At 43.2% G+C, this 19,482-nt stretch overlaps 1 protein-coding gene across 1 annotated transcript in view; it reads right to left on the bottom strand.

Annotated features, from left to right (window-relative positions):
- Nucleotides 1–7,095: 7,095 nt before the first annotated feature.
- Nucleotides 7,096–19,482, bottom strand: part of KY (kyphoscoliosis peptidase) — a gene marked incomplete at its 5' end in the record, with an annotated part of 88,674 nt that continues 76,287 nt past the window's right edge. Inside the window, one exon of the mRNA XM_033957768.1 lies at nt 7,096–7,991. Within this exon, the coding sequence (XP_033813659.1) occupies nt 7,096–7,991 (896 nt within the window). The remainder of the gene's footprint in view (nt 7,992–19,482) is intronic.

Here is a 19,482-nt window from a genome sequence, read left to right as displayed (position 1 = left end):
AGAACATAAGAAGTTGCCCCCGCTGAGTCAGACCAGAGGTCCATCTTGCTCAGCGGTCTGCTCCTGCGGCGGCCCATCAGGCCTAGTGCCTGAACAGTGGTCCCTGATTAATTTTGTAACTTACCTCTAATCCCATCCCTATAATCTACCTTTACTCTTATCTGTACCCCTCAATCCCTTTGTCTTCCAAGTACCTATCCAAAGCTTCTTTGAACCCCTGTAGCGTGCTCCTGTTTATCACATCCTCTGGTAGCGCGTTCCATGTTTCCACCACCCTCTGTGTGAAAAAGAACTTCCTGGCGTTTGTTATAAACCTCTCCCCTTTCAATTTCTCTGAGTGCCCCCTTGTACTTATTGATCCCCTTAATTTGAAAAATCTGTCCCTGTCTATTTTTTCTATGCCCTTCATGATCTTGAAGGTTTCTATCATGTCTCCTATAAGTCTCCGCTTTTCCAGGGAGAAAAGCCCTAGCTTTTTCAGTCTGTCAGTATATGAGAGGTCCTCCATGCCCTTTATTAGTTTAGTTGCTCTTCTCTGGACCCTCTCAAGTACCTCCATGTCCTTCTTGAGGTACGGCGACCAGAACTGAACACAGTACTCCAGGTGCGGGCGCACCATAGCACGATACAGTGGCAGGATGACTTCTTTTGTCCTGGTCGTGATACCCTTCTTAATGATACCCAACATTCTGTTTGCTTTCCTTGAGGCCGTGGCACACTGCGCTGACGCCTTCAATGTTGTGTCTACCATCACTCCCAGGTCTCTTTCAAGGTCGCTCACCCCTAGCGCTGATCCCCCCCATTTTGTAAGTGAACATCGGGGGTTTTTTTCCCTATATGCATGACCTTGCATTTCCCTATGTTGAAACTCATTTGCCACTTTTTGGCCCATTTTTCCAGTGTTGTCAGATCTTTTTGGAGATCTTCGCAGTCCTCCATGTTATTGACCTTGCGATATAGTTTGGTGTCATCCGCAATTTAATAACCTCACATTTTGTTCCTGCTTCCAAGTCGTTAATGAATATATTGAATAGGAGCGGTCCCAGCACCGACCCCTGTGGAACTCCGCTCGTGACCCATTGCCAGTCTGAGTAATGTCCCTTTACTCCAACCCTCTGTTTCCTGTCCGCCAGCCAGTTTTTGATCCATCAGTGGACCTCCCCTTGCACCCCATGGTTCCATAGCTTCCTTAGTAGTCTTTCGTGTGGCACCTTGTCGAAGGCTTTTTGGAAGTCAAGGTAAATGATATCTATGGATTCCCCTTTATCCACCTGGTTGGTTACCCCCTCAAAGAAGTATAATAAGTTCGTGAGGCATGACCTGCCCTTGCAGAAGCCATGCTGGCTCGACTTTAGCTGCCCATAGTTGTCGATGTGTTCCCAGATGCTGTCTTTAATCAGTGCTTCCATCATCTTTCCCGGGACCGAGGTCAAGCTCACCGGCCTATAGTTTCCTGGGTCTCCCCTTGAGCCTTTCTTGAAGATGGGTGTGACATTTGCTATTTTCCAGTCTTCCGGAATCTCTCCAGTTTTTAGGGATAGGTTGCATATTTGTTGAAGTGGCTCAGCTATTTCGTTCCTTAGTTTCTTGAGTACCCTTGGGTGAATGCCATCCGGACCTGGCGATTTGTTGCTCTTTAGCCTGTCTATCTGCCTGAGGACATCCACCTTGCTCACCTCTAGCTGGACCAGATTTTCATCCTGCTCTCCTTTTACGATCTCCTCGGGCTCCGGAATGTTGGTTGTGTCCTCCCTCGTGAAAACTGACGTGAAGAACTTATTTAGCCTGTCAGCTATCTCCTTTTCCTCTTTTACCACTCCCTTTCTGTCATCATCCAAGGGTCCCACTTCCTCCCTTGCTGGTTGCTTCCCCTTAACGTACCTGAAGAATGATTTGAAGTTTGTTGCTTCCCCTGCCAATCTCTCTTCATATTCGATTTCTTCCGTTTGTCCAGGTGGGTGATAGTACAGACCCAATTTTATGTCTGCTCCAGTTCAAGTTTCAAGTTTCAAGTTTTATTAATTTTGATATACCAACCATCAAGTTAATATCTGGCCGGTTAACAATATATTTTAAAAGAAAGAGAAACTAAAAAAAGGTATTGTGTATATACAAATAACATTACCAGACGAACTAGACAGTGAGGATAGAGGGGAAGGGAGGGTGAAGTTACATATTTGAGAAGAAAAATGGAGATAGTAGGGTTAGGATAAAAACATAATGGAGAGGGACGCTTTAGTTCCTCCTGGTAGCTTAACCCATAGTGATTCCAAGTCGTCCGCCCTTACTGTTGTTTCCATTCTGGTTGAAGGTATGGAATCTTTTATATATAGTGCTATTCCTCCACCCTTTTTGTGTGACCTATCTCTCCTGTAGAGTTTGAATCCTGGTAAAGCCACATCCCATTCATTGTCATCAGTCCACCACGTTTCTGTGACTCCATTTATGTCTAGGCCCTTTTTGCTGGCTAGGATTTCCAGCTCTCCCATTTTAGCCCTTAGGCTCCTAGCATTAGTGTATAGGCAAAGTAAGTCCCGTTTGTTCGCCTTTCTTGCTATTTTTCCTCGTGATTTGGCGCTCCTGGCCCCCTCGTGAGTTGCCAGACCCCAAGCCTCGTCTCGGTCATCCTCCTCCTGAGGTGTGTCTGTTTCGTCCTCAGCCTGTTCCCCTGTTTTTGCTTGTCCCTCTGGTTTCCGTTGTTCTCTATTAGTGCTGCTTGCCAGTTTTATTTGTGCACAAGACCCCTGCAATTCTCCCTTAGCTCCTTTTTCAAAAAGTTCCCACTCAGACCTGAGTACCTTAGATTTTTGCTGCTGGGCTGCCTGGGCTCCTTCTCAAGGCTCCTTCGCAAAGGCGCTCTCGCTAAGGCGAGCGCCTTTGCCACTCGCCTTCGCCGCACACCGAACGGCTGCGCGCTGTTGGCTTCACACCCTTTTAAGGGGGAGCTCCGGGTCTGCTGCCGGTGATGTCAGGGAGTGGGCGGAGCTAACTCTCACCTCAGCCCCTCACCCTCTGCCTCTCTCCTGCTCCTTCCCTTCTGCCTCCATGTGTCTCCTCTGTCCTGCCTTCTGCTTCTCTCCTCAGCCCTCTCCTCCTCTGCCTGCCCCGATCTCAGAACAAGCTGAAAGCAAGCTGATCTGCGATCCTTAGCCCCTCCCCTTTTAAGGGGGGAGCTCCGGGTCTGCTGCTGGTGATGTCAGGGAGTGTTTCTGTGATGGTTGTCCATACATGAGCTTCAGATTTATTTATTTTTTGTGCTTTTGGGCATCATGGTATAGTGCATTTACATTACATTTCATTTCTAGACTGCAAAACCTCACAGATCAATGCAGTTCACAAAGAGAAAGAAACCGGACAACCCAGTGACCTACAAAGTAATCATAAAGCCCTTTTTCATTTTCTAAATATCGTACAAATAGAGACGACTTTAATAACGTTCTGAAGTGTGTAAGAGCAAGACCGGTATTTACAAACTATTCTCATCCTATATACAATATATGCATTATAGAATACTGCAGGTGTATTTGGGGTCTGAGTTGGCACAGGGGTTAGAGCTACAGCCTCAGCACCCTGAGGCTGTGGGTTTAAATCCCTCACTGCTTCTTATGACCCTGGGCAAGTCACTTAATCCCCTCATTGCCCCAAGTACACTAGATAGAGTTTGAGCCCACCAGGACAGATAGGGAAATATGATAATTCAGAGCTTCCCAAACTGTGAACTACAACCCCAAATGGAGTCACGGAACTCGCATTTGGGGTGAAGACCACAGTAGCCACTCCATAAGACGTCATTGCTCTATGCTGTCCAGAGGTCACGCGCGTTCTGTGGCTGTAGAATTGGGGCTGTGGCTACAGAAAGATTAGTAGTGAACACTGGCTTACTGCACTTAGCGTGACCCCTCAGGGACAGAGAAAGAGAAGCTGCTGGGCATAAGAATCAGAGACTGGAAAGCAAAGACAGCGTGACAGGGAAGTGGACTTGGGAGAAAGAGAGAGTACTAGTGGTAGGTAGGGATGTTTGTGATGAATTCCCAGTGCCATGGCTAACGAACAAGTCTCTCAGTTGAGTTTCAGCAGGATTTCTGCCAATGAGTGTGTGTATTTGTTTATGTATATTTCTAACATAACATGTATATCACATTTGGATCTTATTTAGGTAGAAAGCTCTATATAATTCCAAGCTGGAGTAATAACAGTATTATAATAATAACACACCTTTTATTAGCTCATTATTCCATAACAAAAATAGATTAATACTGAAAAACATTATTTGCATGAGGAAATTATAAATTCTGGAAACACTGGTTTTCAGCTCATATAGCAGCAATTTAAGGGCTCCTTTTATCAAGGTGCGGTAGGCGGTTAATGTGCTGAATACCGCGCGTTCAACCACCTGCCGCGCTAGTCGCTAACGCCTCCATTGACGAGGCATTAGGTTTTTGGCTTGCCGCGGGGCTTAGCACGTGATGAAATGTCCGATGCGCTAACCCCCGTAGCGTACCTTGATAAAAGGAGCCCTAAGACTGAACATAGAAAGTGAGTTGATTTGAAAATGGGAGCCACTCTGTCCCTTGGAAATGTCTGCCCAGATATTCCTCCATGATTACCGGGTTAGAAACATAGAAACATAGAAACATGACGGCAGAAAAGGGCTATAGCCCATCAAGTCTGCCCACTCTACTGACCCACCCCATTAAGTCTGAGTACTAATGACCTAGTTCCTTAACTCGACTCTCGTAAGGATCCTACTAGGGCATCCCATTTATTCTTAAAGTCAATAACACTGGTGGCCTTGATCACCTGCTCTGGAAGCTTGTTCCAGTGATCTACAACCCTTTCTGTGAAGAAATACTTCCTTATGTCACTATTGAATTTCCCTCCTCTGAGTTTGAACGGATGCCCCCTTGTGACCGAGGGTCCCTTGAGAAAGAAGATGTCTTCTTCCACTTCGACACGTCCCATGATGTATTTAAATGTCTCAATCATGTCCCCCCTCTCCCTGCGCTCCTCTAGAGTGTAGAGCTGCAATTTGTTTAGTCTTTCTTCGTACGAGAGACCCTTGAGCCCCGAGATCATCCTAGTGGCCATCCGCTGAACCGACTCAACTCTAAGCACGTCTTTACGGTAATGTGGCCTCCAGAATTGTACACAGTACTCCAGATGAGGTCTCACCATGGTTCTGTACAGTGGCATTATGACTTCAGATTTGCGGCTAACGAAGCTTCTGTTGATTCATCCCATAAGTTGCCTTGCTTTGGATGAGGCTTTCTCTACTTGTTTGGCGGCCTTCATGTCTGCACTGATGATTACTCCCAAGTCCCTTTCTTCTGAAGTCCTAGCTAGTGTTTCTCCATTTAAGGTGTAAGGTTTGCATGGATTTCTGCTACCGAGATGCATAACCTTACATTTCTTAGCGTTGAAGCCCAGCTGCCATGTCGAGGACCAGTTTTCCAACGTAAGCAGATCCTGCGTCATACTATCCTGCAGATTGCTTTCACTTACTATATTACATAGTTTGGCGTCATCAGCGAATAGAGTTACTTTACCCTGAAGCCCTTGGGTCAAGTCCCTTATGAATATGTTAAAAAGGAGTGGACCCAGGACCGAGCCCTGTGGCACTCCGCTGGTCACCTCCGATGTCTCAGAGAGGGTGCCGTTGACCACCACCCTCTGACGTCTTCCACTTAGCCAATCATTGACCCATGCAATTAGTGTCTCACCTAACCCCATCGATTTCATCTTGTTTAATAGTCTACGGTGTGGGACGCTGTCGAAAGCCTTACTGAAATCCAAGTACACTATGTCTAGAGACTCTCCCGAGTCTAGCTTTCCTGTTACCCAATCAAAGAAGCTGATAAGATTGGATTGGCATGACCTACCCTTAGTGAATCCATGTTGACTAGGATCCCTTAGATTCCCCTCATCCAAAATCGTATCTAATTTGCATTTAAGTAATGTTTCCATGAGTTTACACACTATTGATGTGAGACTCACTGGTCTGTAATTCGCAGCCTCCGCTCTGCAACCCTTTTTGTGCAGAGGAACAACGTTAGCTGTCTTCCAGTCCAGGGGGACTCTTCCCATACTTAGGGAGAGATTGAAGAGCATGGTTAACGGTTCCGCCAGGACATCGCACAGCTCCCTGAGCACTCGTGGGTGCAATTCGTCTGATCCCATGGCTTTGCTCACCTTGAGTCTTGACAGTTCGCTGTAAACATCAGCTGGTGAAAACCCAAAATTCTGAAATGGGTCTTCCTTGCTTGGCTTTGCTTCCAGCTGTGGCCCGTGTCCAGGTGCCTCGCAGGTAAAGACTGAGCAGAAGTAATCGTTCAGTAGTTTGGCTTTTTCGGAATCTGTTTCCACATAATTCCCGTCTGCTGTTCTGAGGCGTACTATCCCGTTTGTGTTCTTCTGCCTGTCACTAATATACCTGAAGAAGGATTTGTCCCCTTTCTTAATGTTCTTTGCTAGAGTTTCTTCCACTCGAAGTTTGGCCTCCCTGACTGCTGTTTTGACCGCTGCAGACCTTGTCTTGTATTCAATGTTAGCTTCTTTCTCCCCGGTGTTAGCTTCTTTCTCCCCGGTTGTTGGGTTGTTTTTTTTAATCTTTATTGATTTTCAAACTTAGATATTGCAACATAAATGGTAAATCAGAAAAACTGCACAAAACACACTATTCACTATACAATTATTACATTACACAATCATTTTCTCCCATCCTCATCTTCATTCCTAATATAATAATACATATGATGTGATTATAAATTATAAATAAATAATTTAACTATTCAAAATACATTTCCCTCCCCCGCCCCACCCCCACCCCCTGGATGTGTAAGGAAATCTAATGATAAAGAAAGAAACATGACCCTTATTATAATGCAATAAAATTAGTAAATTACCAGGTTTAATTTTTCCTTTTGCTACCTTTTTTGGTGCTATAGTATCTGCAGAATGACACTAGTAATGTGTATAGCAATCCGAAAAGATTAAAATCTTAAAACTAAAACATTGGCAAAACTACATACTGTAGGTTAAAATGAAAGATATGAACCTGCAGTGAAGTGACAATGCTGCTGGCTGAGAACAAAGTGGTTATGTTTTCACCTTGTACTCTAGTAGTCCTGAATAAGTATTTGTAAGCTTTTCCTTTGCAAAGATGCCCAGGATTTGACAACCAGTTGTATTACAGGTTCCTTCCCAGTAGCCATTGTCACACAACGTCAAGGGAAAGCGTCTTTTATCATCGACATACATTGCTTCTACACCGGGAGCCCTGAGTTTAAAGTGCACATTGCTATTGGCCGGCAGCACGCCTGCAAGGGGCTCCACCAGTTCATAGTTTTCCGCCCACGAAGAGTATGCTAGAGGGAAGACTGGCCACTTTATGCTGGTATTTGTACAGCACAGGAGGTAGTTGCAAACATAATCATAGCTGCCATGATCAGTTTTCTTCTTAGCATAGATACTGAGGACATAAGTCCCTGCCTGAGGGAGATGGATTTTAAACTCAACCCTGTTTTCCCATTCGGCTTGGAAAATATGTCTTCGCATAATATCTTCAGTCATTGTGATGTCATCAGATTTCAATGAGGCCATTGTACGTATATCTTTAAGCAGTGTGAAGCTGATAGTACAACATCCATCCTCAGTATGAATGATTGGCTCTTCATGTGATGGCTCCAAGAGTCCTTTCTCCTCTGTCAACCAACTGGGACCCAGAGGGTTTGTAAAATCTTTGGGAAATTTAAAACTTCTGTCCACAGAATTGCATTGGATGAAGTAGCTTAATGCCAAATTGTAGCTATCGTTTGAACTATAAGGTTTGGCAAAGATCTCTAATGTATGATTCCCAGTCATCGGTGGATAGACCTCAAGCTTCATCCCATTTTTCTGCAATGTCATTAGCCCTGTGTTCTTTGTTCCATTCAAATTAAACAGGAACAATGTTGGGGAATGTCCCTCTATGGAAACTGTTGCTTTGCCATGTGCTGTAAACAAAAGGAAAATAGGTTAATACTTCTTTTCCTTTACTTTTGTTAAAATAGAAGCATTTATCTAATTTTTTTTTCATTGAAATTAAAATCACCTATGTTATTGGCCTTCTTGCTATTGTTCTTTGAGTAAAATAAGAAATTAAAATGATAAAATGTTTTTCTAGTCGATGTTACAGCTGCTAGAACTGCATAAAGCTAGGGGCTCCTTTTACGAAGCCACGTTAACGGTTTAACGCGCATAATAGTGCGCGCTAATTTGCCGGCCACGCTAGCCGCTACTGCTTCCTCTTGAGCAGGCGGTAGTTTTTAGGCTAGCGAGGGGGTTAGCACGCGCTAAAAAATTGCGTGTGATAAAGTTGCTAATGCGGCTTCGTAAAAGGAGCCCTAGGTTCTAAAGGCTGTTACATTGACTAGAAAAAGAGACACATTTTATCATTTTTATTCTTATTTTACTCAAAGAACAGTAGCAAGAAGGCCAATAACCAGGGCAGGATTAACCAATAGGCCTAGTAGACACATGTCTAGAGCCCGAAATGGCCAAACATATATAGCTCAAAGGAAAAAGTTGGAGCTTCAGAACTAATGATTGAGATTTGACCGACTACTGTTTTTCCACTATGTCATGTAGTAGCTTAAAAAGGTCTCTGATGTCCTTGCTCCAACCATTCCTTGTGCTTCCTGAGGGGTGCAATTGTTTTTACTGTGATTCATTGAGTTTGCACTCAGAGTTGCTCTTCATTGTCTGTGTCTGACTGAACTCCCTCCAGCCCACTAGACCACTAGGATTTTGTTTTGGGGTGGTGGGAGTGGTAGGGTAGATCGGAAGGGGGGCTTTCTGTTGGGGGGATGTCTGGGGGTCCCAGTTTTGTTCTGATTTCCAAATTGTTTATAAATATGTTAAATAGCACCAGTACAGAACCCTGTACCATGCCACTCTTTACCCTCTTCCATTGAGAAACATGGCCTTTCAACCCTACCCACTTTTTTTCTGTCCAGTAACCCAGTGGTCCCCAACCCTGTCCTGGAGGACCACCAGCCACTCAGGTTTTCAGGATATTCCTAATGAATATGCATGGGGAAGATTTGCATGCCTATCACCTCTATTTGCAACTCTCTCTCTCATGCATATTCATTAAGGCTATCCCGAAAGCCCGACTGGCTGATTGTCCTCCAGGACAGGGTTGGGGACCACAGCAATAACCAATTCCTAATCCATAACAGAATGTTGACTACTATCCCATGACTTTTTAATTCTCAGGAGTCTGTCATAAGGAACTTTGTCAAAAACTTTCTGAAAATCTAAATACATCAACCAGCTATCCATATGTTTATTCATACCTTTAAATAAATGAAACACTTTGGTGAGGCAAGACTTCTTTTGCTGATTTTGTCCTATTAAATCACATTTGTCTATGTGTTCTATAGTGCAGTGGTTAAAACTACAACCTCAGCACCCTGAGGTTGTAGGTTCAAGCCCACACTGCTCCTTGTGACCTTAGGCAAGTCACTTAATTCCCCCATTGCCCCAGGTACATTAGACAGATTGTGAGTCCACCAGGACAGACAGGATAAAATGCTTGAGTACCTGAATAAATTCATTTAAACTGTTCTAAGCTCCCCTGGGAGAACAGTATAAATATAGTTTCAACTATTTTGTCTGGCACTGAACTCAGACTTACCAGTTTGTAATTTCCCAGATCACCCCTTTCTAAAAATCAACGTTATAATGTCCACCCTCCAATCTTCAGGTACTATGGATGATTTTAGCGACATATTACATATTCAGATTCTGTCAGCAGCACAGCACAGAACTTCTTCTCCTCACCTTGATCACAAAAACCAAACTACTTAGTATAAGAAGTCAAGCAATACTCCTCCAATTTGACATCTCAGCAGCCTTTGATTCAGTAGATCACCATCTACTACTAACAAAACTGTCAGAAATTGGCATAACAGGCACAGTGCTAAGATGGTTCTCAGATTTCCTGCAAAACAGGGAATATATCGTCAAACTGAACAGAGAGATCTCCAACCCCTGGAAAGCCATCTGTGGCATACCACAGGGCTCCCCATTCACCCCCATCCTATTCAACCTCTTCATGAGCTCTGTAACATCAAGTTTGAAGACAAGAGCATATTATCCTATGCAGATGACATCTTTCTCCTTATTCCCATAACCAACAATCACTCGGACATCACCAACAAAGTCTCACATAATATAGAAAGAATCCAAACCTGGGCGACTACTAACAAACTAAAATTAAACTCAACTAAAACCAAAGTTCTATACTTCCACACACCCCAACAGACGGCACCAACAAGCATCACTCTTTGATCAGGCAAGACCCTGTAGAAGAATCCTCCAAAATCCTAGGTTGCATCCTGGACTACACACTTACCATAGAACCACAAATCTCCAGTCTCCGAAAGAAATCCCTCTATACCTTGAGACAACTAAGGCTATTCAGACCATACTTTCATCAACACCACTTTGCCTTAATTGTACAACTGATGATACTACCACAACTGGACTACTGCAACTCCATCTACATGGGAATCAACACCACTCTGATTCACAAAATGCAACTCATCCAAAACACCGCTGTCAGACTAATCTTCAAACTAAGAAAATATGACTCGATTATAGACTTCATCAGGCAATTGCACTGGCTACCTATCCCATCACGAATAACCTTCAAAACTGCATGCATCATTCACCATATACTTTACGGAAACTCCGCGGCTCCTCTCATCCAACTCTTCTCCAAGGCATGGTCTACTTCCCGCAGAACCCTCAACAGAATACTTCTAAATCTCCTTTCCGCAAAAAATCTGCAATACAAACGTGTTTTCCACTCCATGCTCACCTTTCTAGGCATAAAAACTTGGAATGACCTTACTGAAATGACCAGGACGGAACCTAATTACACCATATTCCGTAAGAAACTGAAAACTCATCTATTTGACAATCACCTGTATCCTCTCCTCCCCCTCCACCTCTCTCCCTACCCTCTCCTACCCTCCTCTTCTCTTCTCCCACCCCTCCTACCCCTTCTCCTTCCTTGCCTCCCTCTTTAAGTCGCCTTGAGCGTACCTAGGTATAAGCGACGCAGAAATAGAAGATTAAATTAGATTAGATATTACAGATCACTAATAGCAGATCAGCAATTTCACATTAGAGTTCTTTCAGTACCGTGGGATATATACCATCTGGTCCAAGAGTGATTTATTTCTCTTTAACTTGTCAATTTTGCTTGGTATATCTTCTAGGTTCACCAAGATTTATTTCACGACTAGATTATTGCAATTCCATACTGCATGGTCTCCCTCAACATCAATTGTCAAAACTACAGGTAAGCCCCATGGTGGCTTCATCGGCTTTCTCTTTTTGTCTATGTTTTTCTCACTTATCCAACCCTCTTTATCTTTCTCGAGTAATCTCGTAAGTCTAATTATCCCCATACCTTTTCTTATAATAATTCCTTGTAATAAAATTTCCTTTTCCTGCCTTTTCATGCATTCTTTCTTATTTTTATTTTATTCATTGTATTTAAATATTGTGAACAACTTAGACGTATTTTTTACTATTTGTGGTATATCAAATAAAGATGACGTAAAAAAAGAGATTAGGTTCTTACCTTGCTAATATATTTTCCAGTAGATAGATGTGTCATTCTGGACAAGCGGGTTATCTTCCTATGGCCTTGAGCCTCTGTAGAAGAAATCCACTTCAGATTTTTTTCTATAACCCTCCTACTTCACTGAGAGCTCTACTGCTATCTACAGTTAGTCCCCATGCAAGCAAGAATTCTTCCGAAATTAAGTGAAGTAGGGATATTAGAAAACTTCCCCAACTAATAAATCTGTTCTACTCATACTAAGTAATATAAGAACTATGAACAATCAAACAAAGCAACAAACATGCCAGCAGAAGCATCAAAGGAGATCAAATAATACCCCAAAATACAACAGTAATAAATTACTCTTCATGGCCTCCAAGTAACAGACATGGAGAAGAACATTCTTAATGAGACAGTAACAGGCGTAGGAAAGAAAAGACAGGGCAGGAGTCCAGAATGACACACCTATCTACTAGGAAAGATATGAGCAAGATAAGAACCTAATCTCTTTTTCCAGTGCAATAGGTGTGTCATTCTGGACAAGTGGGACATACAAAAGCAGTCCAGGAAATCTAGGGTGGGATGACTGTGCCGGCACATAGCACTGAGGACACAAAGACAGAGACTTCCCTTGCTGCTACATCAACTCTGTAAAACTTAGTAAATCTCCGCTGGAAAAACTGCCCTAGCTTTTGCTCATGACAAAGCTACACTTCTGGTGGAATGCACCTTCATGGAAACAAGGGGCTGTTTCCCACAAACAATGTATACTGATGAAATGGCCCTTCAGATCTACCTGGAAATTGTGACCTTGGAAGCTGATGCATCTTGCTTAGCTGAATTAGTCAACACAAAAAGATGGTCAGACAGCATAAACTTGTTGGTAACCTCCAGATATGGAAGAAGTACTCTTCTCACTTCCAACTTCTTCAAAATCCGATCCCGTTTTTTGGAACCTGTGGACTGAAATGCTGGCAATTGAATTTCCTGATTGACATGAAACACCAAAACCACTTTCGGCAGGAATGAAGGAAAAGTGTCAGAGATTTTAAGGAAAGGCTCCCTACAAGAAAGAGCCTGGAATTCCAAGACCCATCATGCTGAGGTCACAACCACTACAAAAACTGTCTTCAGCATCAAATCCATCAGTGACGCTTCCTTCAGTGGCTCAAATGGAGCTTGGCTGAGACCCCACAGAACCACGTTAAGATTCCACAAAGGGAACAAGGCTTTGATTGGAGGTCTAATGCGAAGTGCACCCTTCAAAAATCTGGCTATGTCTGAATGAGATGCCAGCATAGATCTGCGGACTTGAGCTCTGAAAGAAGACAGCCCAGCAACTTGGACTCAAAGGGAAGCCATCGTAAGTCACTTGTAAAGGTCAGCTTTGAGAAAAGCCAACACCATAGAAACCAGATCAGAAAACAGCTCCACCTTTTCCTGGGGACACCATTGCTGGAAAGTCTGCCATGCCTTAGCATAGACCAAGACCTTTGTCAGCTTCTTAGACTTGAAGAGAATGGTTTCAAGTTTATTTTAAGTTTCAAGTTTATTTTTAACTTAATGAATCGCTTATTAAATTTTACTAAGCGATGTACAAATTAAAACAAGTAAAATATAATTTACATCAATGTAATCAATAAATAATATGGGTTAAACAGACTGACATACAAACTTACAGATACATATGGAGAAGAAGGGCTGAACTACAATTATTATTATTAGGTAAAGGAGAGGACATAAACGGTAAAAACAGTAGGAAAAAGGGGAAGTAAAAAATTGGTTTTTTGTTGTTTTTTTGTTATTCTTTTCCTTTAGAGAGAAAAGAGAGAAAAAAAAAAGTAAACATTAAATATATTTATAAATTAAAAGCGTCTATAAAAAGAAAGCTCTTCAGTTTGCCTTTAAAATGGTTTAGGTCATTTTCATCTCTAAGATACTGGGGTAGGGCATTCCATAATTGTGCAGCCATTACAGAAAAAATGTCATGATGACGGGTTCCAATAATTTTCAGTGAGGGAACTACTAAAAGTTTTTGGCTAATGGACCTAAGGGAACGAGATATCCTATGCGGAATGAGTAATTTATTAATATATTGAGGCTCATTTGAGGATAGAGTTTTAAAGATTAAAAGTAAGATTTTAAAATACGTTGACTGACAGGGAGCCAATGGGATTCGATCAAAAGTGGGGTAACATGATCGTATTTTTTTCGGTTATGTATTAGTTTAATGGCAGTATTTTGTACTATCTGGAGACGCCTCTTTTCTTTTTGGGTGATATTTACTAATAAAGAATTATAGTAATCTAATTTTGTAATAATTAGTGAATGAATCAATATGACCACCTCTGAGTACACCTTACGTGCTAATGCTTTGCGTTTAAGAGCAAAGCGATCTGGATCTTCTAGGTACCTTGGACTTTGGGAAAGAATGTCTGAATGCACCTGTAACCTAATCCCGGGGCCCATCCAAAGATGCAAAAGATCGGTATACCACAGTCTATGTGGCCAGTTTGGAGCTACAAGAATGACCTTTCCCTGATGACTTGCAATATTTTGAAGGATTTGGCTAGTCATGGGCCATGGGGAAAAGATGTACAAAAGTACACTCTGCAGCCATGGCTGGACCAGAGCATCCAGACCTGCACTTCCAGGCTCGTATCTTCGACTGAAAAACCTATCTACTTTTTTATTCTTTGCCATAGCCACAAGGCCAGCCCCTGTGGCGAACAAAGGCTTGGAATGCTGTCTTCAACAGCATCCACATGCATGGATCCAAGGTCTGTATGCTGAGAAAGTTGGCTTGGAGATTGTCCACTCCCACTACATGCACCACTAAGAACGCCTACAGATGATGTACCACCCAGGCAAAGAGCAAGTGGGCCTCCAGACACAGATGGGCACTCCTGGTGCCCCCCTGGCAATTGACATAGGTAACTGCTGTAGCATTGTCTGAGAGGACTTGGACCACCTGGCCTTCCAGAGTCTTCTGTAGTTTCACCAGAGCCAACTGAATGGCTCAGAGTTCCATCCGATTAATTGACCACTTCCTCTGAGTGGACGACCAACACCCTTGAATTGATCGATGGCTGCAATGAGCTCCCCAGCTGAGGAGACTGGCATCCGTCATTATGATCACCCAAGATGCTATCCAAAGGGGCATGCCCTTGGTAAAGGACCGAGGTCTGAGCCTCTAATTCATGCTGTTCTGGGCCTCCAATGTCCAAGGTAGAGACTTCTATAACGAGTCTGTCTACAGAGATCAATGCATGAGTAACGCATGCTGGAGAGGATACATGTGGGCAATCACTCACGGAACCACATCTATTGTGGCTGCCATTGAACCTAGGATTTGAATATAGTCCCAAGCTGATGGAGCTGGCTTGATCAGGAGGCACGTTATCTGAGAGCAAAGCTTCTGTCTGCTTGCCTTTGAAAGACAGACACAGCCTGCATCCATGTTGAACAAGACACCCAGGTACTCCAGAGATTGTGTTGGAGACAAATGGCTCTATCTGTAAATTATAATCCACCCTACTATGCGCCGACCCTCGAATAATGAAGGGGCCTGGATCAGCCAGTAATCCAGGTAGGGATGCATCTGCAGACCCATCCTTCATAAGTGGGCTGCCACCACTGACATCGCTTTGGTTAATGTGCAGGGAGCTGTGGCCAGATTAAAGGGCACGGCCAAGAACTGGAACTTTTTGTGGTCTTAGAAAATGGGAATATGCAAGTGGGCCTCCATCAGATCCAGAGAGGCCAGGAACTCTCCCGGAATGACTGCCGCTATGACAGATTGAACTGCCTCCATTCTAAAACACAGGACCTTCAGTGCTGCATTTACGTGAATAAGGTCCAGAATGGGTCTTCAATCATCGGAGCCTTTCTTTGGCATGATGAAGTATATGGAGTTTCTGCCCGAGCCCCAGTCTTCAGATGGCACAGGCTCTGGCCTGAATGTCTAGCAGCCTTTTCACAATGGCTTGCACTTGGGTCGCTTTTTCCTGGTGCCCCATGTGAGAGAGAAGGTGACCAGGTGGTACTCCATATCTTTATTCTATGAAGACTCGACGTGTACGTGTTTTGGCCTAAATGCCTGCCTGAAGAGTCTTAGGGCTTTGATAAATATAGTATATGTTGACTGTTCTATCTTATAAATTATAATGATTGAACACATCAATTAGAATGATCACTAAAAAATTTGTCCACGATGTGGAGATTAACCCAGATTCCATGGAATCCATCACATAATCCACCCTCGCGCTCCACAGTACGTAGCCTGGAAAGACAGGCACGTGTCACAAAGGACACCGCTGAGGCCACTTTGACTCCAAAAGTCAATGCCTCAAAAAGCCTCTTGAGAAACTTATCCATTCGGTGATCCTGCATATCCTTGAGCACCACCTTTGCTCAAAAGAGAGGTGTGCTTAGTAACCTGCGCAACTAAAAATCTACTTTACTCTGGGTAAAAGATTGCTGGCACTTTTGTGCCATAGGATAGTCAAGACATGGCTCTTGCAACCTTGAGGGACCTCTCTGGAGAATCCCACTTCTCAATGACTAAGACATTAATGTCCAGATGCCAGGGAAATGCAGAAGACTGAACCCTCACTCCACTCATATGGGAAGTGGAGGTAGATGGAACTGGCTGAGCGTCTAAATTCAGCTTGCACAGGAACTCAGAAATGAGATCCAGCAAAGCCATGGGCTTAAAGAAGTGCAGGACAATGGGATCATCCCCTGAATCCAAAGCCAAAACAGGATCCAAAGCCCCATACTACGGGCCAGCATTCCCTAACATGGGACGCACATCTTGAGACAATAAGGGAACAGTGAGGGACTCTTCATCATCTGTGTCCCCATCAAGAGGATCTCCCAGGCCCTGGGCAGTGGTAGACTCACATGCAGTATCCGAAGCGTAACCTGCCTTTGCCTTGGAAGGAAAGCTTTCCACATTAAATTAATGAATTCAGGTGAAAAAGCTGTACCAGGTAGCTTAGAATCACCCGACGATGACTCTAATTGGTGCCTCTTGGGCTCTATAGCTTCTGTGCCCTTTTGCACAGGACAGTCACCATTTCCAGGTCCAGAAAAAAAAAAAAAGGCCCAAACCACTGGGCCCAAGAGCACAAAGGAGAGGCTAAGCCAGATGCTCCCTCTCTGTCACGTGTGGCATGCATGTGGTACAAGGACGCTCCTGAAGTGCCCAATTTGCACATTCCTGGCATGAAGTATGGGTAAAAGAGCCCAAGGACTCCATCTCAACAAGATTTGAAACCAAACAAGGAGTTTTGGAGCAGCAGGAAACTTTGAAAAAAAGATCACTAAAATCCAAGATGGCTACTATCAGGATTTTGGTGCCAAAAATCATTTTAAAAAACAAAGAAATAAAGACAAAACCTGGTGTATTAGGATGCTTGGGGAGAGAGAACATAGGGGAACAAGCAGAAACCACTGAAAACTGGAATTTCTGCTTCCCAGATTCACTTCACAGTTTGTAGCAGCCTTACTCGTTATGGTCTGTGCTGACAATGTGCTACAACCTGCCTCAGCTCTGAGCAGTAGCTGGAATGGGAGAAGAAATCACTGCCTCACCCAGAACATGTCCGCCAACTCTGATCGTCGGGCTATCAGTCAGACACAGCATCTGACTGAACCCCCATCCCCACGGTCTGAAAGATGCGCAACTAGAATGGAGGAGGTAAAAATACAGCTGGCACCCTGCGAGTCACCGCTGAGCCTCCATAGATGCCTGACAGCCTGTGCTCAAACCCCTGCCAGGCAGAAGGAAGGAAGCCAGTAAGGAAGCCGCTCAGCACCGAGAAGTAGCTGAAGAAACTGAATCCGCGCAGCCGGTTAGCAGCGGGGCAGGAGTTCAGAAAGCTTGTTCCTGCCCACTGCACCTCCACCAGGGATCAGCAGAGGACCCGCTACACCTCCACCAGCGATCGGCAGAGGTATGAAGATAGGGCAGGGAGGGGAGGACAGAGAGCAGAGCCTGGAAGGGAGAGTGCAGAGTCTGACAGGGGAAGGAAGGGTGCTAGTGTAACCAGGGTTAAAAAAGATACACATCCTGAGTTGATTATGACAAAAAATGAGCAAGATGCTGTGATACAGGAGAGTCTGGAGGAAACCAAGGATCCTGAGAGGTTGGAGAATCATAATGATGGCAAACAGGAGGTGACAGAAGGTTCCATTGAAATAACTCCCTTGATTTTTCCAAGTGAAGTTGAGATGTTGCCAATCTTTACCTCTGAAGAGTGTGAGAAACATACAGTTTGTGAGCAGGAAACAGAGCTGGATGAATACTCTGAGGAAGTAGAGAAAGAATGTTTTGAGATGGAGAAGGAGGAAAACCCAAAAGAACCTAAGGAGTGTAAATGGAAGGAAATTGGACTGAATGGAAGCCCAAGAAGAAGAAAGTCTTCTCTGATTGAAAAGAAACGACAACAGAGAGAAGATAAAGCCAAACCAGTTAAGTCATATTTGCAGATGACTCCTGTTCAAAGGGGCAAGAAGGAGATGGTTTCTCCTCAAGGAACAATTAAGAGTGAACTTTACCAGATAAATTTATTGCTGCTACTATGGCAATTATTACTTGTTTCTGGGGTATTATCAGGCATCTGGAATGCTGTACACAATTTTTATGGAGACAGTCCTTGTTCAAATGTTTTCCCACAATTAGTATGGGATTAAGACAACACAAGTATAAAATGGAGAAAGCTAGAAAAGACAAATGGAATAGATGTCTGTCGAGAAGGTCTAGCAAAGTACTCAAAGAGAATGGTTGTAGAAAAACAAATGAGACTGTATTACAATTACAAGAAGAAAAGGAAGAGTGTGTCATGGATTGAAAGTAACCTGTCTGAACACAGATTTGTAGGCAAGATAAAAGCAGTGAAAGGAAGTCTGCGAAAGAGGAAAAAAACACAAGCCCAATAACAAAAGAGATGCATCCAGAAGGAGAGATTTCAATGCGGAAATCCCAACAAGACTCTGATCTCAAAGGACAGATTGGGTGTTATTTAGAGGAAATTTATGTTGAAAATAATCTTCTGATATGATAAATTTTTGAGATGGAAAAAGTATATATATATATATATAATACTATGGTTGGCAATCCAAATGTTTATTGTGGAAAAATGCATGTGTTTGAGAAAGTAATGTGTATATTGAAGAGTGTCTACTGTATATGTATTTCTGCTGTTTCTACCTCGTATCTTTGAGACAATTTTAGATAGGTTTGCTCAAGGGAGGGGGGTAGTTGTTATAAAAATTTTCTTAGTCTTTGACAGAAAATTTTTCTCTTTTGTGGTGGCAAATGTAACTAGGGTTAAAAATTTAATAGCTACTTGAGAAAAAAAACAGGGTTTAAAGAAGTTTTTAAAGGGTTTAATGAAGCAGAGAGGATCTGGGAGGAAATATCTGTGTTTTTTTATTTTGAGAAGTATGGTTTGTGTATTGTTTGTATTGGTGCAGTTTTGAGGTTTTCTGTTGCTGATCTCTTGCACAGGTCTGCTGTCCTCATGCAGAGATCAGCATAAGCTGTCTGAACATTCTAACTGTGAGATTTGACAGTTGGGAGGGTGACTTGGTTCTGTGAGGAGGTGTTTTGGCTTGTGTGGCTCTTGTGAAGGTAATTATAGTTGATTTTATTGAATTTTGAATAAAAATTGTAAGTTGTGGTTGAAGTTGGTTTGATTCATAGATTCTGGTAATTTCCAAGGTTGAAATATTTCTTTCTGGCGGATGTGAAGAATTGTTTTATCTGTGAGACTATTGGGTGTTAGAAATAGTCTGTGAGATTTCTGTGTAATGTCATAAGGGAATATTGGTGAAGAAAATTTGATAAACTGTTTTGG

The sequence above is a fragment of the Geotrypetes seraphini genome, chromosome 9, assembly GCF_902459505.1.
Source record: "Geotrypetes seraphini chromosome 9, aGeoSer1.1, whole genome shotgun sequence".
Taxonomy (NCBI): Eukaryota; Metazoa; Chordata; class Amphibia; order Gymnophiona; family Dermophiidae; genus Geotrypetes; species Geotrypetes seraphini.
This window is presented reverse-complemented; position numbering and strand designations above follow the sequence as displayed.